This window comes from Dermatophagoides farinae, chromosome 3 (genome assembly GCF_024713945.1).
Source record: "Dermatophagoides farinae isolate YC_2012a chromosome 3, ASM2471394v1, whole genome shotgun sequence".
Taxonomy (NCBI): domain Eukaryota; kingdom Metazoa; phylum Arthropoda; class Arachnida; order Sarcoptiformes; family Pyroglyphidae; genus Dermatophagoides; species Dermatophagoides farinae.
The window spans coordinates 2,358,096-2,381,281 of record NC_134679.1 but is presented as its reverse complement, the minus strand read 5'-3'; the positions used below and the strand labels follow the sequence as shown (position 1 = coordinate 2,381,281).

Below are 23,186 nucleotides of genomic sequence, written 5' to 3'. Positions count from 1 at the left end.
GTTTTTTTTTCGCTTTGCATTGCCCGTACATAAGTGACGTTACGTACATTAAATAAAAAAAAAACTTTTTTGTTAAAATTTTTTTTAATTCGAATATTCAAGAAAAAAAAATTATAAAAATTACTGCTTATTTTTGAGTTTTTTAGTTTTGATTTTTTTGAAAACACGTCTTTGAATAATTTTTCTTTTTCGCAAATTTTCCGGACGATTAAACACCAATCGTCGTGTCCATTGTTCATCATCTGGTTCAGTGTTGATTGCTTTGATAGTTTTAAGATTATCCAAATCATCTTCAATATCTTCTTCTTCAGGAACGTCACGTTTTACAATTCTAATTCGACCATCTTTATATACACGAATATTAGCATTCGGTATGAAATCAAATTCTTCTTCAACAAATTCATCCATTTCATTTTCTTTACGTTTTTCCATTGTAATTTCATTGGCCGAACCAAGATCCATGTAGAATATAATAGACTTGGATTTTTCAGTTTTGATTGCCAAATCACGAACATTGTTACCATAAAGTTGTTTGATTTTCTCCAAACAAGCCATCAGATTTGCTGTCAATTTTTCTGTATCTTGTTGTAATGAACCAATCCGAATGGTTTGTGTAGAACCTTTACCCGAAACATAAAGTGAAGTTTGATTCAATTTATTTTCAATTTGATCTTTTAGATTTTTATCATTAAAATTTAGCAATATGGGCACTTTTTTGTTATCGATCCAAAAAGCTTTTCCAAGAAAACGGCTTAAAAATGAATGCTTGTTACGTAATAATTTTTGATCGCATAAAAATACGTTGTATACATTGGAAAGTCTTTTCCGAAGAGCAGGTGGATGAAATTCTGTCAACAATTGACGCATCGGTAATATTTCACTTATTAATTCTTTCGCTGAATGTTCATCAAGAAGATTGCGATAAAAATCTTTTGTTTGTTCCAAATCCGCATCTCGATCAGTTAATGGTTGTTCATTTTTATCTTTAACAATTAAACATGTTTCATAGCTTAATTCATGACGCCAATGATATTTTAATGGAATATAATGAATATATGTTGAATTATTCAATGGAACTTTTTTCAATGAAAATTGTAGAAAAACAAAATCAGTATCCTGTTCAAACAATCGTTTTTTGCCTTCATCGTTCGTTGAATTCTTTTGATTATTTACCACTTTTTTCAGAACATCAACAGCTTCATGAATTTTCTTCTCGATGACAAATGTTTTCTCATCTGTTTTCTGACCATCACTATTATCGTTAGATGAAGATGATTTTGACCGTGGCAATTTATTTTTCATTTTTTTTCGTTGACAATATTATCCTCAGAAATTGATTTTAAGAAAAATCTTGCCTGAAAAAAAATCACGCGTGGAAAAATGTGCGATTATTTTTAGCAGTTGGTCCATTCATAGAGCAGGTATTTAAATTTTTTTTAATCATGTAAATTTTTATTTTGTTTAAAAAAAAAATAATCATAATCATTGATCATTTAATCATTATTTATTTATTTGATGTCGAATGTAGAAAAAAATATTTTTCTGTGCCACATAATATTCATAGAGTTGCAAAAAGATATAGTAAACCTTTGGCAAATTGAATGATTTCATTGCTTCCCATTTTTGATTGTCCATAAACACGATCAACAAATTGAATTGGTACTTCGGAAATTTCGTAGCCAAATTTCCTAGCCAGAACCATCATTTCCATTTGAAAAACGTAACCCTTTGAAACAGAACTTTCAACTAATTTTTCCAATGCTTCTCGGCGATATAAACGAAAACTGCCGGTCAGATCTGAAACGCCAGGACGTAATAACACTTGTGTTAGGTAATTTGCACCACGAGATATTAATTTACGTTTAAAATCCCAGCCATATACACCACCATCACCGGCGTAGCGAGTCCCTGTGACAATATGACTGTTAGTTTCTCTTTGTTTTTCAATGAATCTTGGAATGAATTTGGGCTACATGAAAAAAACAATCGACAAAAATCTGTTATCAAAAACCTCAATCATATCATGATAATGTTCTACTTACATGATGTGATAAATCAGCATCCATGATAATGATGAATTTGCCTCGAGCAAATTTTAATCCATGAAGATAGGCTGTTCCAAGTCCTAGTTTAGCTTTTCTTGGTTTCAAAACAATTTTATCATCGCCATAAATAGTCTGAAGTTGTTTGGCTACGTCCAATGTGCCATCGGGTGAATTGTCATCGATGATGATAATCTCGTATCGATAATCTCTACATGGAAAATATTCATAAAATAAGAGAGAATAAAACAATTGATTGAAGAAAAAATAGCTTACTTCACATATTTGATGATCAACCAAACGATTATGGGCAAATTTTCGTTTTCATTATATGTCGGTAATAATATAGTGTAATCAATGTCCGATTTGGATGTTTCATTTGCCATTATTATCAGATAGATTTGTTTCAAAAATCTTGGAATTTCTATAGTTTCGGATTAACACAGAAAAGAAAGTAAAAAGGTTAGTACTAACCAATTTGGGTTATGAGCAATTTTGCCTAGCGATTGTTGCAACGATATATCGAAATCATCGATTGTGTCGTTCATCACGCGATTGTTGCAGCAATTTTTCCCCTTTTTATTGCCTTTACCACCCATTAAAATTTAATCGATATATTGAAATTTAATTGATTTTATTGATATATTAATTTATTAAAATATTAGAAATAATAAAATACATCTATATTTCACATCCCAATTGCGCCATACAACGTTAATTGTCCCGTTTGAAATAGATCCAATGTTCGCGGTCCATGTTCCAAGACAATGTCCAAATTCTATTCGTGGTTCGAGATTCAATTTCCCAATTGTTCGCCGGCGATCCTAAGTGAAGGTGATTAGTTGTTTGTTCAATTAATCTATTCATTTGCTTACCATGATCATTTTCAAGTATGTGTTCCATCCCATGAATCTTCGACTTATAATTATGTTTTCGATCGCTTCATTGATTCCAAAGATTCAATCAGCATCAAATTCAATAGGAAATAGTTCAGACCATGTCCTAAGCCTAATCTGATATCATGTGTTGAACATGGTCAAACTATTCTTGAATTGGATGCTGATGAACAATGGAACCGCCGAATTGATCTCGAACATAATCATCAATCGAATTTCAATTTAATGATTTTTCACATCAATGGAAAAAAATGTAGCAAACATATCATCACCGTTCATAAGTGAAAACAAACATTCCAATGTTAGCTTAGCGTACGAAATTTGAGATGAGGACCAAAAACGACCCAACCACAAAAACAAAATCCTCTGTAAAATGATGAAATTTTTAAACAATTTTTTTTCATAAACTAATGATGAACAATTACACTAACCCATAAACTAAAAATGCACAGAGACAGAACCGCAAAACGTTTGGAAAAGATTTCTTCAATGTTACAATAAGAGAATGTTGTATGATTGAAAATAGGCAAAATAACGTAATAATGGAAATCAAACCAAAAGATTATCAATGCCTAATAATAGCGAACAGCTAACAGAAAAAAAATTATAACCAATTTAATTTGAAACATAAATATTTAACAAACCTATTCATCTTTTTTACTGATACAATTGGACTATCACCTTTATGGTTTCTACAAATTGATAATAATGATGAACCATTGTTGTAGTGAGAATCAATTGAATGCAAAACGAACAATATTTAATAATAAATATGTCGTGGGATCGTTTGTGAAAATCGGATTTTTATTTGTTGTCGAGTTGTGTGTGTTAGTGTTCGTGTATACACAGAAAAGAAAGTAAAAAGGTTATTAGTATCCTGACTCGGAATTTTCGGCTGAAAAACGTGCTCGTTCTCTCTCACCGACATTCTCGGTCGAAATAGGGGAAAGTAGAAATAGGCAGGAGCATGCGCAGCCAGTAATGCTACATATATACAGTGATATAATACAAATATACAGTAAAACAACGCTTAACGCGGGGTTACGTTCCAAAAATATTGAGCGTAAAGCGAAACAACAGCGCAAAGCGGGGTTATTTTTGCATAATTTACATAATGCATTTTTACTCTTCATATACAATGTAACAATGTATTGCAATGTAATGTAATTGCACAGCGTTATATCGAAACAGCGCTAATCGGGGCAGCGTTAAGCGAAGTATTTCTGTAATGTCGTAAAATATGATTGTTATATACGACCATAATTACGTTCTATATTATGGGGGAGGATAATGGTCTGGGGGAAAATTACCCCATCATTTATAAATTTGCCTCCCCCATTTACACACATTAACACATATACACGCATATACACATTCGACGTCGGTTCAAATCCCATCGCGGCCGCCTGGGTTAATATAAAAAATAGTCAGTGTTGGGGGTGGATAGTGGTTTGCGCATAATCACTTATAAATTTGCCTCCCCCTTGCTTATAAAATCTATTTGTTGGGGAGGATAGTGGACAATCACTTATAAATTTGCCCCCCAATTATCACAATACACATTTACACTTGCGCATAATGTAATTTAAAAAATAGTCAGTGTTGGGGGTGGATAGTGGTTTGCGCATAATCACTTATAAATTTGCCTCCCCCTTGCTTATAAAACCTATTTGTTGGGGAGGATAGTGGACAATCACTTATAAATTTGCCCCCCAATTATTTACATACACATTTACACTTGCGCATAAAGTAATTTAAAAAATAGTCAGTGTTGGGGGTGGATAGTGGACAATCACTTATAAATTTGCCTCCCCCTCGCTTATAAAACCTATTTGTTGGGGAGGATAGTGGACAATCACTTATAAATTTGCCCCCCAATTATTTACATACACATTTACACTTGCGCTTAAAGTAATTTAAAAAATAGTCAGTGTTGGGGGTGGATAGTGGTTTGCGCATAATCACTTATAAATTTGCCTCCCCCTCGCTTATAAAACCTATTTGTTGGGGAGGATAGTGGACAATCACTTATAAATTTGCCCCCCAATTATTTACATACACATTTATATCTAAATTTTCTTCTAAATTTAATTGTATTAATTGTATAATAATACATACCAGCACACAGGGCCGAGAAAATCGCGAGGCCTTAAAAAATTTTTATCATAGGCGAAAAAAAGAAATTGGTGAAATATTCGAAAAACACCGAGAAGCTATTGATTCACTGGCGGCAAAAAATATTGATGAAGTGTTGGCGTGACTGGTAAAAATTTGTGAAACATCAGATACACATTTGCAAACAGGAAAATAAGTCATGAGATAAAAACAAATATGACATTTCATTTTTAAAATTTTTATATTTCGAGAAATTGAACTTTGAACTTTCATCTTATATATAGGATCATGGGCACACAGACAACAAAAATTGCATATTGTATTGGATATTATTGTTATTTCATCAAATACAATTGATATATTTGGTTTTTCTCATAGAAATCATTTTATAAATTAAAAATACATCAATTTGCAGTGTCTTTATTTTATAATTGACTATAATATGATTTAAAATCATTTAAACAGAAACCTTTGTTGTACAAGACCCATTGATACTCTGGTTTTTTTATACAAACATGGCATGTCCTTTGTTTGTGATCTGATATCTTGATGATGAAATGATTCCTTGTATTCAATAAATCATCACAGAGGCTAAAATTGTCTTGGTCGACCAAGATTTTTAATTTTGAAAATGAGTCCAATGAGAAATAAATTTTTGCAATTGACCTTTTATGTTCTATAATAAAGTTGGATAGAGTACCGAGAGATTAATTAGCACGACATGAAAATAAAGCAAGTTTATTTCATAAACGGAATAATTTTTATTTCAATTAAACACAAAGACAGAAAATATGAATATACTTCAATCAAGGCAAATCATTCAATGATCATAATATATAAAAATTGGAGTGAGCTCAAAGAACATATTTTTAAACTATGAGCAAGAGAGTACATTCATAAATATCATTACACCCCCTTTTCAGATGGACTCTCTTGGTCTTCCACGAGCTGGTACAGATCAGAATCAGAACAATCACCGATATACGATTTCATTTGATTAGCATGCACGATAATCTTTTTCTGATTATGACCAATAATTTCAAATAGCTTATATATCCACGATTTTAAATGGACCAATCCAAGGTTGATTTTTTAAATGTTTCCTTCGAATCAATATGTAATCATTAATTTTAAAGTTTGTTTCCACATCGGATCGATAATTCTTTTCAAATTTGATTTAGCTAATCGTACAAATGTCACAAATACTGGACGTTGACTAAATTGAAAAACATTAAAATCGATTCCGGAATCAACTATATAAGATTCAATATAATCGAATGCATCTTCCAATGAAAAATTTAACAATGTTTGCGATTCATCACGTGATAATGAAGGTGTTGTTGTTGTTGTTGTTGTTGTCCGGTTAAATCCCACAAACGAACGTAATGGATTCGGTGTTGCATTTCTCATTATTGTACAATTTATTGTAGGCGGTGTTCGATTGATTGATGTCCAATTTGTGGTTCCATTTTGTTAATTGATAATGATATTATTATTGAATCGTTACTCGAATGAAAAAAAAATATTGAAATTAAATAAAGGACAAGTTGTGGTGAATTGAAATGATATGAAAATCAAACTTACGTTTTTTATACTTCATTCATATATCATACCGAGAGAAAGAGAGAGAGAAAAAAAACAACCGACCACAGACAGAGTATTAGTTTCAAGTTCAAATCATTCTTTCTCATATTCATCATTGCATCAATTTTTAAAATTATTATGATAGGTTTATACATGAAAAGTACTTGTATGGTGTGTATGAAAAAAACTAACCCAAAATGGTTAGTGCTAACCTTTGTGGGTTAGCATTGCAGGTTAGTACTAACCATTTTGGGTTAGTACTAACCCTACTTTTTTTTCTGTGAAAGAACTTGTATACAACTCAACACTTGAAAAATATGACCATTAATCGATACAATCGATTATATATGACAAAATTGAATTTTCACCAGATTTTTTGAAATTTCACATGAGGTTAAATTATGCTAGATAAGATTCATTTATTCGACATGTTTTATGCGATTAAAAATCGTATCTTCTACAAAAAAAATCCAATATCACAATTAGGATAACATTCATTTACAACATTGATTAGAGGTAATAAGAAGTAATACAATATCACTAATCATCATCTTTTGATCTTGTTTTTAGAATTTTGCATTTCTTGTCGAAATTCGTTCATAAAACGATTCTTAAATGTTAATATTCGATTGTTGATAGGTGGAAGCTTTCCTTGTATCGAACCCGATTCAATTGTTCCTTTAGTTCGGTGATAAAAATAGGCCATCATTTGAGCTGATCTTCGAATAGGATATGATTCAGATAGCTTCTGGATCATCTGTTCGCTGTTAGCGAAACGGCTAAGAAAATTGATAATAATTCGTAATACCATGATAAAATATATGGGTCGAAAATAAATAATAAAATAATTTAGAATCAAAACTTGCTCGATACTCAAACATTCAATGACGAAATTGTCTTGTATTCTGAGCATGCTCACTGATGTATTGATAAAAGAATTTTTAAAAAGTTTTTTAATTCAACTGAAACAAATAAAATAAATTCTTTTCATATAAATCATATTATGGAGATTCAGTTGTATGCAAATTTTCATCTTTACGTGTTGAAAGTGTAGTTTGAACAGTAGTTGGTGGTTCTGTTGTTGGTGGTTCCGTAGTTGGTGGTTCCGTAGTTGGTGGTTCTGTTGTTGGTGGTACCGTAGTTGGTGGTACCGTAGTTGGTGGTTCTGTTGTTGGTGGTTCTGTTGTTGGTGGTTCCGTAGTTGGTGGTACCGTAGTTGGTGGTTCTGTTGTTGGTGGTTCTGTTGTTGGTGGTACCGTAGTTGGTGGTTCTGTTGTGGGTGGTTTTGTTGTTGGTGGTTCCGTAGTTGGTGGTACCGTTGTAGTTGGAACAGGTGTTGTGGGGGTAGGTAATGGTTTCAAATGTTTGATCAATTGGTACAAGCTTTTTTCAATACGTGCCAAACGTTCTTCATCGGTGACAGCGATCGTAGTTGGATCTTCATATTCTAATCTCCTAATCATTTTATTCAGCAATTCCAATTCGAATTGAACTGGTTCTCGGTTGCGACGTGTCACTTGATTCTCTTCCAATGCTTCACTGACTTCTCTGATCAAAATTTTAGTTCTTTCGGCAACTTGTTTAACAGTCATTTGTCGATTTTTATAGTCAAAGGTTATTTCCTGTACGATTTCTATTTCTTCATCGATTCGATTCTCCAGATACAACGTTCGTTCTTCAATCACATGCAATCGAGCTAGGTGTTTTAACGAATCCGTTTTTTCACTGTCGTCTTTCAATTCATCAATCAATGGTTTCACCATTCCGGCTTCATGTTTGACCGTTTCCAATAAATGACCTTTCTCGTGACGTTCATATTCCTCTATTAATCCAAGAGCTATTTGATTAAGATGTTCACAATCTTCGAGCAATTGTTTGGCGAATTTCTTTTCGCCATAATCATCTATATTTTTATTTAGAAAATGAAAACAAATATGATTTTTTACTTTGATTAGAAATTCATTTTCGTACAAACCTTGAGCAAAAACCGTGATGGCCAAGATAGCGAAAACCAATAGGAATTTCATCTTTTTTTTGTTTTTGTTTAACGTTATATTACAAAGAAATGGCTCCTTTATGACCAATCAAGACAAGATGATTTTAAAAAAATTGAAACGGATCTAAAAGCAACTTTGCAGGTACATAACAAAAAAAAAATCTTATCGGTTCAAAAACTACTTGACAATTTAAGTATTTCAAAACAAAATCGGTCTCAAGGATCAAAAATGATATGATAAAAATTAAACCGTTCATTTTTTTCGTAAATTTTTCAATTTTAAGGAACAAAAAAATAAGAATAACTCAAGATAAATTCGGTATAAAATTGAAATTTTCTTTCAATCGTTCATCCCATTGGAAGAACACATTGGAAATTCAATCAGCTGATCACCTATGTTGATCAAGAACTGGGCAGATTCAAATAACAATAGCCATACATGAATTTTGAGAGTTCTTTTTTTCAGATTAAACCTTTAAAAACAAAATGACCAAATTCAAAGAATCCAAGTCGATTAAACCGTTTAGTTATTTTCTTGAGAAAGCCAAGAAAATAATCGAACAGAAAAATTATCCACTTGCTAAATCCTATTTGATGGCAGCCAGAGCGATAGATAATGATAATTTCCTGATCAAAGTAGGTTTTTCAATAATTATGATTTAATTTAAAAATCATTGTTTATTTATAGGTAGAATTGTATAAAATGTCCAAACTAGAAAAGGATTATGACAATGCATCCAAAAATTTTACCGATTTGTTCGGTAATAGTAAACTATGGAATCAATTAACCGATAATTCAAAGCGTCATAATTTAGAACAAACAAATGCTTTTAAGGATTTTTTCATCGAAGAAATGAAATGCATTCTATTTTCAATTAGTGACCAATGGAGACATTGTCTGAAGAAACAAGATTTTGAAATTTTATTTAATGTCAATATGAGTGATGCAAAATTTTATTATCAACTTTGGAAACAATTTCAAGTTGAAGATCGAATCCATTTTGTAACTAAATTTTGTTCTTTTCACACGGATAAGATAGAACAATTGATCGATTTATATATATTCATTTTGATACAATATCCTCATAATAATATTATACAAGCAGCAATGGCATTGATCAAAATCATTGAAAAATTCTCCCATGTTTTAGAACCAAAAATTATCGAATATCTTCGTGAAAAGTACACTTTTCATGTGTTACCTGTACTGTTTTCATCTGAATCTTACTACGAAACATTTGATGAATCCATATTAGAAAAACATTTTCTAATAGGGCTAAAATATTTTATTCAAGATTTTTTTGATGATAACCAAGGTATAGTAGCAAGTTGTCAATTGTTACAATTAATTCACTTTTTTTCTTATAATAGAAAATATCCAAACGAAACGACCTTTGCTAGAAAAGAAGCTTATCGAAATGGTTACCTTGATTGGTAAACATAAAAAGTGGGATATTTATAAGAACGATAATTCATTGGATTTATCGCGAATCGAATCGAATTTAGAAACATTATCTTCGTATATTCATAAATGTTTCTGTCGTGACAATGAAGTTCTTGATCTCAGTTTTAAAATGGATCCATCAAACTACCGGAAAATCGGTTTCTATTCGATCGTATTGTTCACAATCCTTTTTTGTCGATCAATGTCCAAGATTAAAAATTGTATCATTTGCGAAAAACTTTCCGGATATTCTGATGGAAAAGCTATGGCCCATTTGAATCTGAAAAAACGGAAACTGATGAGCTATGCTCCATGTTTGATCGCTGCGGATAAAGAGCTGATACGAGATGTTCAATTGTTGCTTGAATTTAATGTTTCTATTGATTTTATCAAACAAGGTATGTGTATCATAATCTATTAATTTTATCATTGCTAATCAACTGTTTTTTTCATACGTAGAATTTGATGCCTACATCGCTCAAATTGATCTTCACAAAAATTGTCGGTTTCTTCAGTACAAAATTTGTCATTCATTACATGAAGCCAATTACCATGAGGCAATGCAGATTTTGAAAAATTTCGAATATAGAGACATTGTTAACAATAATTTTTCCAATCTCTTATATTGGCTCCAATATTATATACAATATCTTACATTGAGTATAAAATTAAACCAATCCAAAGATGCTGCTATATTTGTCATCAAAATCATCGATCTTTTATGTTCATCAGTATCAAATGATTCAGGTGATCCAAACCTAACTTTTGGTTATCAATTAACAAAAAATCTATTTGACAAGAATGGTAACGAAAAATCAGAGATTAATTATTGTAGTATAGAATTGGCCAATGAATATTATAATTCAAGACAAATGATATTTCTCTGTCCAACATTAGAAAATGTCATTGCATTATTAATCGATGCAAGTATTATATTATTATCATCTTCAATTACGGATTTTACTATTGGCCATATAATGGTTCTATCACAATATCAATGGCCATATTTTTATCCAGCATTCATCAAAACAATGATGATCATACGAACTAAAGCGACGACTTTTATAAAACAACAACCACCACCACCGACAACTACTAAACCGACTTTTATTTATCCATTATTTTCATCATATATATTCGAATCAGATATTATAGAAGAATTTCAAGCATTGATTAATGATCATGAATTCAATTTTCAATTGGAACCAATGAATACTGTATTTAAAAACAATCAAGAAATTTCCGAATTATTTTTAAATATGATAAAGCAAACATCCGATTCAAATACAAAGATTGATTTATTTGTTGGATTTTTGGTCAAAGAAATCAAATCATTTTTGGCCGGACATCTTGTCAATCAATAATGATTAAATAAATAAATTCTTTTAATGTTTTTCTTTATTTTTTTACGATTAAACAAGTAACCCATATCATTTCCTAATTCTTTCTAAAATAATTTCCAATGATCGTAATTGATGTTTTAATTCTGGTATATATTTACGTCTTGTCTCTTCATCACCATGTCGAACAATTTTTATCAATTTTAAGACAGCTGCAATTTCAAAGTCTACCACTGCTGTTGTCTTGTAATCCGGATGATATTGTCGTAGTACATCATGTGCTTTCTTAATCAATTCTTCACCACGTTTGATTAGATGATCAACATCTTCATCATCGTCATCATTATGTTTAATATGTTCGTAAAAAATCAAAAATTCTTCAGTCAATCGATTTTCGAAGTGTAATAATTCTTCACTCATTGTATGGATTTCATTCTTGGTCAAATCTAATCCATGATATTCTTTTTCAAATTTATCCGACAATGTTTCAATTTGTTCCACAAGATTCTTAATCGATGATAGTAAATCTTCATGTTGTTCTTTATTTTCATCGATGACATGTTTAGCTTTTTCAACCAATGTTCGAGCACGATCAATCAACAATTCAGAAACTTTATTGTTGTAAGTGTCTATAATGATGATAAATTGATAAATTCACTTTTCATTCTATTGATGGATAAACAAACCTTTAGCAATTGGATTTGGCATCGCCAAAGTCATTCCAATAAACATGAAAAAAAGGAAGAATTTCATTGTTTCAGACAATAATGATGTTATGACAATTTCCAGAATGATTAGAAGAAAATTCAATTATGAAATATTATGAATAAGCTTCTAGATGATTATAAATGACATTAAAAAGTTTTCTCCATACACCAGTTGGGCAACAACAGAGACAAATGAACTGGAAATATTGATTATTTTTGGATTAAGGATTTGTAAATTAAAACTAGATTGATTGATTAATCCTTGATGATAAAAAGAATCATCATCATCTTCTTATAAGATCATTAAAGATAATGAGTGTATATCATTCAAATGTACTTCAAATCTGTCTAAAGGTCGACATTTAATATTGAAGTGCTCGACATTTAATAAACATAAAAAAATACACAATTTAAAAAAAAAATCAAAATTTTAAAGATAACCTATAACTATTTTAATCGGATAGATGGCAGCAAAAAACATTTTTATTTAAATATTCGAACAATCGAATGTAATGGTTTCAAAAATTGCAAGACTGATAATTGATTTTTCACAATAAAAATTTGGCTTTATTAATATTAAATCAATCAACTGATAAATTTAATTGATCGATAATCAATCAACAATAATAATCAATCAGCCATTTTGGCAAACAAATAGCAGCAAAAAAAAAGGTATGCATTGGCTGATACAATCGTTCAGCGGATCGGTTGTAAAACATTATTTGTTGTCTATAATAAATGAATGAATGAACAGAATTATACAGAACAGAACATTGGATAAAAATTGGATAAAATCATCATCATTAGCATCATGAATGAATAAAATGAGCAAATTAAATAAGTGTTCTTTCATCATTTAGAAAAATATTCCATATATAAGCACAAAGAAGCACGATAGAAACAATTAAAACTTTGATTTTCAAACATTTCTTTTTTTTTGCATTCGAATAAAATATGTTCAGTATTTCAGTGTTATAGAGATCATTCATGGAACAATGATTTATGTCCATATTGAATTTCGGTTAATTTTTTCATATGAGCCATTGTTTCTTGATGTTGTTGATGATGATGTTCCTTTGGATCAAATCGTTGAACTATCGTTGTGTTAGCTGTTGTTGTTCGCCAATTGGCAGTGTTTTGGTTATTCGAATGGTTGTTGGCTGTATGTTGGTTGATCGTACTCGTTGTTGATGATTCCATTCCTCCTACCAATATTGTTGATATTGTTGTTCGATATTGGACATCCACCATTATTTGGTGTTGGTGAATCGAATGATTCGGAATCAAGGTTGATAATATCATTGGTCGTTGCAACGGCTGTGGTTGTAGCCATTGTTGAGCCACCTAAAATTGATATAATTTAGAATAAGAATGAATTAGTTATATTTGGATAATAATTTCTAATCAAAAAAAGATGAACTATGAAAAACTACAATGGCTATAGTGTCGATGGTACAATTGAATTATCTCTGAATGGATGAAGGAAATGATGATTCATCTACTCTGGAAATATCGTCAAACACTAATCTGCTTCATAACACATGCTTCTAATGATGGGAACTGTTTTTGTGCAACACTAATCATCATCAACAACACTATAGGCGTTAGGCGGTATTATCCGTGTCATACGAGGAAATTGATAGATGTGCACATCGGATCTTGGTGGCCTTGGTGTTCGTTTAACCGTCGCATAGATTCCATCATGTTCAATCGAATACTGTATTATATGATATTAGTTTGATTAGTTATATGAAATCATATATTTAAAATAATAATACTCACGTTTGCCGCCTTCATTGGTGACATGTTCAAATGATTAAGCGGATATCTTTCCTCATTTCCTGTCTTTTCGTGTATATTAGACATTGCATATGGGCTTTGAAAATGAACAACATTTTGATTCATTGTGGCTACACAACCGCCACCATTACCAGCGATTTGATAGCCTTTAAGGTCAGTATTAGTGTTGAATCCACCATTTAAATTATTAGCATATTTGGCCTCCAATTCGCCCATAATGACAGATTCATTTCCTTCAGTTGTAAATTTATTTTGATCATTAAAATTGCCTAAAACCAGACAGAAAAAAAATGTTAAATTCAATCAATGTAACAAATATAAGGCTTACCATAAATATTATTTGTATGTCGAGGTTTTCTAGTAAAAATGATATAAACAAGTGATAATAGTACGACAATGACAACAAATGAAATGACCGATGGTACAACAACCAAAACATCGGCATAAAATGGTACCGATGATGTTGATCTAGAACCCATCAAAATAATTGCTTGATCATCTGTGAACATGAAACAAAAAAAATGAATAGATAAAAGGATTGCAAATCCAAATAATTTATTATTATTATAATTATTACTTTGTAACGAAGACATTGGTGTGATAAAATGATATTCAGCCTCAGTACTACCGGCTTCATTATATGCCGTCACTCGAATCTGATATTTATGTCCTGGCAGTAGATCATTGAGCACAATAGTTCGTTGATCGGACATTGTCAACGGCGTCCAGTTATGTAATCGATCCGTTTTGTACATCACTTCGAAATTGTTTATTTTACATCCGCCTTTGATCGTCATTGTCAAAATGTAGGGTAACAAAAAAAAGAGAAAAAAGAAATACGATGAAAACATAGTGAACAATGAGAATGAGAATGAGAATGAGCGAAAAAAAACGAAAGATGATAGTAAATGAACATTAAGGATGATGATGATGATTATTATTATTATTTTTATTCTGTTAGCGGTATATATACGGTTCGATTCGCATTCAAGAAAATGTTTTCAAATGTAGAATATAAAAGAGAAAAAAAAACTTACCATCATGAAATGAATCAAGATAAATAGTAACCATAGTGTAATTGACCGAAAGCAACGAATTCTTATCGGGAGCAACTGGAGCTAGAGAATAGATAGAAAAATATGAGAAAAAAAAATACAAAAGAATGATTTTTTTTTTGAAATAAAGAATGAAAAAAAAGGATAGGAAAAAAAAGAAGAAATTAATTGTATAAAAAGATAAATCTTAAATAGTTTCATGTGACCAACAACAAAGCATCAACCCGATTGACTGAGAATTTCATTTGATTCCGTTTTTTTTCCTTCACTTAGGACATTGGAATATTGGTCAAGACTAAGAATTTTGTCGTTCGAATGTGAATGAGTGTGTGTGTATGTGTATCAAGCTCGTAAATTTAAAACATACATCCATCAAGGAGAATCGAAGTTTTTATTCTAGACAACGACGACGATTTTTTATTCAGCATAGATCGTTTTTCGTATTCGTTTGAAATTTATAGCCATAGCTTTATATGAGTGTATATTATATGAGATTTAAATGTATACGTTGTTTTTCTCTATGTTTTTTTTTCTTTTCACATTCTAAGAATCTATAAAATTGACTTGTTTCGTCGCAATATTCCTAGACATTGAGTTTATTATGATGATGATATCATTTTCAATGAACATCAGACATTCAAAATGATCACATCTGCCATCTTTAATACTGATGATTAAATGAATGAATGAAAAAGAAAATCAAAGTCCATCCAGGTGTTACGAATCGTGAATCATTTGGGTCATCATGAACTACTTTGTTGAAATAATAATTGGAAAATGATTCTATTTGACATTGTTGTATTTAACAATATTATTATGTTCCAAAATTCAAGGAATCAAATGTTCAAAATTTCTCATATATGAAAAAAATATAATAGCGTTATGAGAGTGAAAAAAAATTCAGAAAATGAGAAATTTTCTTTTTAACCAAAAAAAAGCCATTGACCATTTGGTAATCGAATCATGATGATGATGACCGATCCCGTTGATCGTCCATGTCATGAATGTGTGTCCATAAGAATTCCATTCAACTTATTTCTTTATTTTTTTTCTGCATCGTTCTATAGAATTTTATTTGAATTGATGATCACGGTATTAAAACCGGGTAGAGAGAAGCAAAAAAAAACTTGAAGATGATGATGAAGAAGTTAATAAAAAAAAATGCAGAAAATTCTTTGATAGTGCCCTCATATTTGATCTCGATGATCTTTGTTGATGTTTTTCAGCACAAATATAATATATATTAAACGACAACAATGATGATGATGATGATGGCAATTGAAATTGGAAATAACTTTTCTATATGCTATATGTTTGTGTATATTGGTCATGTAAATATTCTGGACATTTTATTTTTTTTTAATAATCTAATATTTTTTTTCTAACTAAAATTTACTTTCAACATCATCACCATATTGTTGACATAAAAGTCTTTCATTTACACAGTTAATTCTAGCAATTCAACAATAAGATTTTTTTTGTTCTGGTTGCAAGACAGAAATTGAAAATTAAAAAGCTATTGGTATACAATACACACACACACACACACACATTTTCAATGTGGCATAGAAAATTCTAGGAGGGTAAATTCTTTTCTAATTCATTTTTTAATGGTATATACAAATACAAACACACACACACATGCTTGATTCTAGTGTACGATGGGCACAAGATATCGAGAGCAATTATAGAATTTTTTTTTCTTTCACATTCAATTCTTGTTTTTTAACTACAGTACTACTATGCGAATGAATGAATGAACATGGATGAATTTAGCTAAAGGAAAGAAAGAAAGAAAGAATCATTTACAAAGTCAAACATTCGATTATCATTCCTTTGATGGTGATTATGGAAAAAAATTTCTCTTTTTTTTTTATTCTTTACATTACTATTATCTCTTCTTCTCTTTTTATTCTTTGATTCCATCAACATATTGTATGATAATGGAATAATTTCTCTCTCTCTCTCTCTCTCTCTTTTCCTTAGAAATAAATTTTTATATTCCAACAACAACAAGTAATAATGACCTCAAGATCGGATTTGAAGAAGAATTTGAAATTAAAATCGACAATCTTCATCCATTCATTTTTTTTTATATATTTTGATTCTAAAGATTATTATTGACATATTAATAAATTATCATGCAAAACATCATCATCATCATCGTCATCATCAACAACAACAACATATTCTCTAGGTTTAGAATACAATGAACGACAAAATCATCATCATCACCATCACCAGAATTCATTTGTTCGTGAGGAAATTTTTCTTTTCTCTCTCTCTCTCTCGTTCTCGCTCTCTCATAACATTTCCGTTCCATCATCATCATAATCACGATTATCATACAGAGAAAAAAAATCTCATTATTTTTACAATAATAGCTAGAGGAAAGCATCACATTTTTTTCCTTTTAAAAATATAAAAATATGATTTCATTCTTCACACACACATGCAGCCATTGTGTTGGTTGGCTTTGGTGTTGGTAGTATGTGAGAAAAATTCAAATATAAGGCAAAAAGTGTGAAAATGATATTTAGTTTGAAATTAAAATTCAAGAAAAATCGAAAATGAGATTCTTTATATTTCTGTTGTCGTTGTCGAAACCACATCCCTAATAATATTGAACATTATGTTCGAATGTTGATGATGATTGTATTGGATTGTATGTCAATGTTTAACAATAGTATATATATAATGATTAATTTCATTTAAATCCCCATTCACAATAAAATTGAGAATTGGAAATGAAAATTTTTTTTCCATTTTCTCTCTCTCTCGATAATAATTTGAATATATATATAGTATGTCATATATGAATGCTTGCTTGTGATTAAAGATTCGATCAACAACAAAAATTCGATTGTTGAAAAGATGAAGAATCATTCGGATAGAAAAAAAAACTTTCCGGAAATTTCAAATTGATTAGAATATATGAAAAGAAATATATATGCTCATCGATAAATCATCAAAATAATGACTTTTTCAATAATGATGATGGTTATCGATGATTACCAATAGCGATCATTGAAAATTGGTTTTTTTTTTTGGTTTTTCTGGTTCTAATCGGCTAATTCTCAATGATCTTATTACATCTAAATTTTTTTTTGTGGGGTAAAATTGTAACAACAACAATAACAAAAGAATAGAACAAAAAAAAATCAAAGACATCAATTTTGCATATCACGTATTGGCCACAGAAAATCCTCTATGATTTGTGTATGTATAAACACGATTGTGTGATCTAATGTTTATATCGAAAAAAATTTTTTTTTGTCGTTGTATAAACATACAATAATCGATGATGGGTTTTGTTGTATTTTTTTTACGATCAACAGAATGTTTTCAAAGATTTGATCATCGGTGAAGATTAATCATTTATTCGATCATTATGAAAACATTATGGTTTGGCTTGTATAAACAATAATAAACAGACAAGCAAGCAAGCAAGCAAAAATAATGTAACTTACAAGTTCCATCGGTACGTGCCGAAACCACTTGGCTTGGATCGCCTTTTCCAGCTGAATTAAAGCCTACAAGATAATATTGATATCTGGTACCACAACGAAGATTTTCATGTGTAAATGTATTGATATTGGATAATTTTAATTCACGCCAATCGCTTGATTCACGTTTATAATGTAGAATATATCCTATGATCAAGAAAATGATATAAACATTGATGGCTATTAGATAAACAAAAATCCATAAAAAATTTGAGATTTGACATGCCTGATATAATTTGATCGGACAACATTGACCATGTTAAACGTATGAAATTGAATGTTACTTCAGTCACTTGTAGCGTTGGTGCCGTTGGTGGATCTATAAATAGAAATTTGACCATTTAGTTATTATATTTAGAGTATATGACAAATCTTACCAAATTCCAATGTTTTAACATGTACCGGTTCCGAAGAAGGACCGGCACCTTTTGAATTAAAAGCCTGTACAACAATTTCATAACGTGAAGCTCGTTTAAGCTCGCTAATTATACATTCTTCAACATTATCTTTTCCTTTTACTTCAAGGGTTTTGTAGATAAAATCACTTTGTTGACTAGTTGGATTAGATCCTGACGATGATGATGATGATGTTGATAAATCCAACGATGAGGCCGATTGAATTATTCGATAGCCAATATAATAGCCACGAATAAAACCAAATTGAAGCTCTTTACGTGGTGTTTTCCACGATACTTTGATCGATGTAGATGTTAATGCCACAGCTTTAAGATGTAATGGTGGACCACCAGGTGTTTCTTCATCCGTTTGTACAAACATTACATCACTTGGTTCACTTTGACCAAGATCATTGATGGCAATAATACGAACTTGATATGTGGTCACTGGTTGAAGGCCATTCAATGTAACAAAATTTTCTGATGCAACCAATGTTAAATTATAGTAATGTGATGATAATTTCTCTGAAGTAGACAACAACAAAAAAAAACATTATTTGTAGATTAATAGCAATTTGAAATTGTTCCGAAAAAGTTTCCGTTTCGATTTGTCGTGTTCTGTATATTTCTGTCTGTGTGTGTGTGTGTGAATGTAGATTGTAGAAAAAAAGAAAAAAAATTTTCATTTCAACAAACTTAAAACCAATTCAAACGGAACGGAAAAAGAAATTGGAAAAAAAATCAAATGATTAATTGGAGTGAAATGGGTTCGTGAAAAAAAAATAAAAGAAAAAATAAAATGGACATCATAAACATTGAAAATCACCATCATCATCAACAATATCATAATGTTGCTATAATCATTTTGGATCCTTTTTGCAAAAATAAGAAAAAACTGAAACGTCAAACAACAACAACAACATTCAACCTTGCTGTTACATATCTTGTTTCTTCCAGAGTTTACAGTTCGTCTTTTGTGTGTGTATCAAACTATTCCTGTTTTAAACTACGTTTGATCTTTGGACGATGCAAAGTCATCATCGAATCATTCAACCAGTTACTAGTGAATCGAATGATTTATTGGAATAAGATACTTTTTTTCTCTACTTCAACACAAGCAAATAAAATAGATAAAAAAACGAAACGAGCCAAGAAAACGGTGAAGAAGCTCGAGAGATCCATTTCTATCATCATCATCATCATTGAATGGCAATATTATTATTATTTTCTACCATTTTCTTTCAACCTTTTTTTCCAATGAATTCTAATGGCAATTTGCCACTTGTGAAATAGAGAATATTTTGAAATGACTATAATCGATGACTATTTGTATGTCTGTGTACGTATATGTTTTCGTCGATTTGTCTGTCGATATATCCTGTCAATTTTTTTTTTATTTCTTCACCAAATAATGTTTCAAAGCAATTTTTGCGAAGCCGTCAAATTGATGCTCGTGTGTGTGTGTGTTGAATCTATAAAGAAAAAAAAAACAAAAAAGTCCGATGATGATGATCAAAGAAAAAAAAGAATCCGCGAAAATGATACTTTTTCAGTTCTGTATTTGTTCAAAAAAAAACAAAACAAAACGAAAAATTCTTGTCTATAATTATCCATCAAATGATTGTGAACAAAAAAAAATTTGATAATTACTTTGATCTCAACCGATCAGTGTGATCATAAAAAAAACCTCAAAAGTTGAAAGTCAACAACCAAAAACCAAAAAAAAGTCAAAATCTATGAGGCGTCAAAATTTACACAAACAAAAAAAATTGATAAAATTTCAATTTAATAATTTTGACAGAAATATAAATTCAATCTAAAAACGGGGGTGGGATCCACGATAAGAAAAAATAGTAGATATTTGATTTGATCAAATTAAATGATGACCAAAAAAAAATGATAATGATAATCGAGTTGCCGTGAACTCAAACTTGATAGAAAAAAAATCACGAAAGAAAATGATTAGACAACTTTCAAGTGTTGAAGAGTGTCTATTCTAGTGTGGGCGTTGGTGGTCAATGTGTACCAAAAATAAAAAAAATAAAAGCTTCAAGCAGTCGACCATTTTTTTCAGAATACAATAACAACAACAACAACAACAGCAGAAAAAAACGAATTTAAAAGTCTTGAAAAAAAATTGCTGTTAAGTGGTTTGTTGTTCTTTTTTTTTCTATCTCTCGATCTCTCTATCTTTATTCCACAATCGACTCGATTTATTCGTTTAGATACGAATTTCATTTTTTTTTCTTCGTTTCTTTCTCGGTTCGGTTCTTCAGGCTTTTTTTCTGTGTTTTGATCTCACTTTTTGTTGTTGTTGTTGATGATGCTCCAATAGAGAGAGAGTGAGAGACCAAAAACGAGAAAATTAAATATAATAATGTATTTCAAGGATAGCCAAGAATCTCAGTATCACACAAAAAATACGATAAACATAATAAGAATGATGATGAGATACGACGACGACGACCAACCCAAACGAATAGTGATAATGATTTTAGATTCTTTCAATCGTGAAAATCATAAAAATGATCAACTGATTCGTTGGTCGTTTGTTGCGTGTCTGTGTTTCTGTGTGTGTGCGTGTATCGTGTTTTTTTTCTCTTTTTTTTATTTAAACTATTCGTCTTTTTCGGTTTTTTTGTTGCTTTTCACATCTTTGATTTCAAGTAAATGTGGTTACTGTATGTTGATGGTTGTTTCGAATGAAATGAACCATTTTTTTTTCTCTCTCTATATTTTGAAACTATTTTCGAGCTAAATATTGAATTGTAGAATAATAATGAACAATGAACGAAAAACATTTGGTTTAAACACTATTCGAAATTTAATGTAACGGGGTTGTGATGTGATATATTATTTTTAATTAAGTTTCTCATTGAATAGAAACATAAAAACCAGAACAATTCTGCCTTTAAGGAGACCCAAAGGATCCATATGTGTTTGTCGATTTTTTTCACTGCTTGTCTCTACATTTCTTTTTTTTTTTTTTTGCTATATAAACACTGTTGTTTGTATCCATTGCAAATGTACAAGATTGTAAAATTAAATCAAACATCATTTGATACATACCACTTTCAGGTTTATGTTGAACAATATAATGAGTTAATGGGCTATTACCACTATATGGTGTTGACCATTGAATACGTATAGAACGGCCATCTCTTTCAATTATTTTAATATCACCCGGTGGATCTGGTGGTTCCTGTACAATAAGCTGTATATTTGTATCATCATGACCAAATGAATTGGATGCCAAACACGTGTAAAGGCCACCATCACGACGATCAGCATTACGAATTAATAGTTCAGATTTAATACCTTCATTCATAATTGTTTCAATTAGATCATATCGGCCATCTTCAGTGGTCATCAATGGTGCTTTATCTTTGAACCAAGAAATCGTAACCGGCCTATTTATAATAATAATAATAATAATTTTTATAAGCGATAATCAAAACAGAAAAAAAAGGATAACAAAATCTTAAGCTTATTCACTAGCTACTATTACAATACTAGGCAATGAAAAACGATTTTACAAAAAGGCGAAAAAAAATCCAAATACAATCCAAACTTACTTATCACCATTTGCACTACATTTGATTCGTGCCTCTAATCCCCGATGAACGGTTTCGGTACGGAATTTTGTCTCAAATGTTGCCGCAACTAATGTAATATAAAGAAGAATGAGAATAAATAGATAACAAAGCATGAAAAAAATAGCAATGACCAATGAGTAGAAAAAAAAGAATTTTTCCTGGTTGATCCAGACAAAATTCATTGATTTCGATTTAATATGAATGTGATCACTATATATGGTACTTGTTGTTATTACACAAGTAATATTTTGATAATTTTATTCCACTAAATCAATGACAGTGGCTTACCATTGACAGTAATCTTAATAACTTTACTGATTCCAGGACCAATACCATTGGATGCAGCACACATATAATAACCCGTATCGGATTTATGTGAATTATGTATGACCAATGATCCATTTTCATATGATCGATAATGTCCATTTGAATTGATCGGCTTAAAATTCGATGGTAATTCATTGTTAATATCTAGGCCTTATGAATGATAGAAAAAAAAGAATGAAAATTTTCTGTACAAAATAATAAAAATGGAAAAAAAATACCTTCAGCACGTGACCATGTTATAACCGGTTCCGGATATGCATCCGTATCACAATCAATAATAGCATTACGTCCTTTAACAACAGTCACATCCGTCGGTTCTATACGCCAACGTGGAGGAACTGATATCAATGATGAACAGAAAAAAAAGAGAGAGAGAAAGAAAA

The 23,186-nt window shown here is 30.6% G+C and overlaps 6 protein-coding genes across 9 annotated transcripts in view; 1 reads left to right on the top strand and 5 right to left on the bottom strand.

The window, feature by feature from the left end:
* Positions 1-65: 65 nt before the first annotated feature.
* On the bottom strand, positions 66-1,392 carry LOC124498223 (ribosomal L1 domain-containing protein 1-like). Its single transcript, XM_047061947.2, has one exon. The coding sequence runs from the start codon at positions 1,300-1,302 to the stop codon at positions 121-123; it is 1,182 nt and encodes a 393-aa protein (XP_046917903.2). The 5' UTR covers positions 1,303-1,392; the 3' UTR covers positions 66-120.
* Positions 1,393-1,430: 38 nt separating this feature from the next.
* Dpm1 (Dolichyl-phosphate mannosyltransferase subunit 1) lies at positions 1,431-2,513 on the bottom strand. 2 transcript variants are annotated; one of them, XM_075729077.1, is made up of 4 exons: positions 2,319-2,513; positions 2,043-2,253; positions 1,861-1,969; positions 1,431-1,797 (listed from the first exon to the last, which is right to left on the bottom strand). In XM_075729077.1, the coding sequence occupies exons 1-4, from the start codon at positions 2,426-2,428 to the stop codon at positions 1,559-1,561; spliced, it is 669 nt and encodes a 222-aa protein (XP_075585192.1). In that variant the 5' UTR covers positions 2,429-2,513; the 3' UTR covers positions 1,431-1,558. The 2 variants fall into 2 exon arrangements, with proteins under 2 accessions (XP_075585192.1, XP_046914156.2); XM_047058200.2 differs by having other exon boundaries at positions 1,431-1,969.
* Positions 2,514-7,575: 5,062 nt separating this feature from the next.
* On the bottom strand, positions 7,576-8,768 carry LOC124498333 (uncharacterized). Its single transcript, XM_047062074.2, has 2 exons — positions 8,613-8,768; positions 7,576-8,540 (listed from the first exon to the last, which is right to left on the bottom strand). Exons 1-2 carry the CDS (start codon positions 8,662-8,664, stop codon positions 7,639-7,641), a joined length of 954 nt encoding a protein of 317 aa, XP_046918030.2. The 5' UTR covers positions 8,665-8,768; the 3' UTR covers positions 7,576-7,638.
* A 101-nt stretch (positions 8,769-8,869) lies between these two features.
* LOC124498261 (uncharacterized) lies at positions 8,870-11,510 on the top strand. Of its 2 annotated transcripts, none has more exons than XM_047061995.2 (4): positions 8,870-9,269; positions 9,322-9,949; positions 10,005-10,475; positions 10,537-11,468. In XM_047061995.2, the coding sequence occupies exons 1-4, from the start codon at positions 9,120-9,122 to the stop codon at positions 11,439-11,441; spliced, it is 2,154 nt and encodes a 717-aa protein (XP_046917951.1). In that variant the 5' UTR covers positions 8,870-9,119; the 3' UTR covers positions 11,442-11,468. The 2 variants fall into 2 exon arrangements, with proteins under 2 accessions (XP_046917951.1, XP_075585482.1); XM_075729367.1 differs by having other exon boundaries at positions 9,043-9,273; positions 9,326-9,949; positions 10,537-11,510.
* Positions 11,173-12,371, bottom strand: LOC124498263 (uncharacterized). Its single transcript, XM_047061998.2, has 2 exons — positions 12,104-12,371; positions 11,173-12,046 (listed from the first exon to the last, which is right to left on the bottom strand). The coding sequence occupies exons 1-2, from the start codon at positions 12,168-12,170 to the stop codon at positions 11,508-11,510; spliced, it is 606 nt and encodes a 201-aa protein (XP_046917954.1). The 5' UTR covers positions 12,171-12,371; the 3' UTR covers positions 11,173-11,507.
* A 297-nt stretch (positions 12,372-12,668) lies between these two features.
* Positions 12,669-23,186, bottom strand: part of LOC124498260 (cell adhesion molecule Dscam1) — a 64,961-nt gene continuing 54,443 nt past the window's right edge. The window contains exons 17-29 of one of the 2 annotated variants that reach the window (XR_012832100.1): positions 23,022-23,141; positions 22,765-22,953; positions 22,456-22,543; positions 21,950-22,290; positions 18,863-19,405; positions 18,712-18,804; positions 18,450-18,632; positions 14,962-15,042; positions 14,502-14,708; positions 14,253-14,423; positions 13,907-14,193; positions 13,558-13,841; positions 12,669-13,468 (exon numbers count right to left, since the gene is read on the bottom strand). Coding sequence is in view for 1 of the 2 variants with exons in the window: in XM_075729076.1 (XP_075585191.1) it covers positions 13,266-13,468; positions 13,754-13,841; positions 13,907-14,193; positions 14,253-14,423; positions 14,502-14,708; positions 14,962-15,042; positions 18,450-18,632; positions 18,712-18,804; positions 18,863-19,405; positions 21,950-22,290; positions 22,456-22,543; positions 22,765-22,953; positions 23,022-23,141 (2,594 nt within the window). In the remaining variant the exon portion in view is untranslated. The remainder of the gene's footprint in view (positions 13,469-13,557; positions 13,842-13,906; positions 14,194-14,252; positions 14,424-14,501; positions 14,709-14,961; positions 15,043-18,449; positions 18,633-18,711; positions 18,805-18,862; positions 19,406-21,949; positions 22,291-22,455; positions 22,544-22,764; positions 22,954-23,021; positions 23,142-23,186) is intronic. The other variant, XM_075729076.1, reaches the window with a different exon arrangement.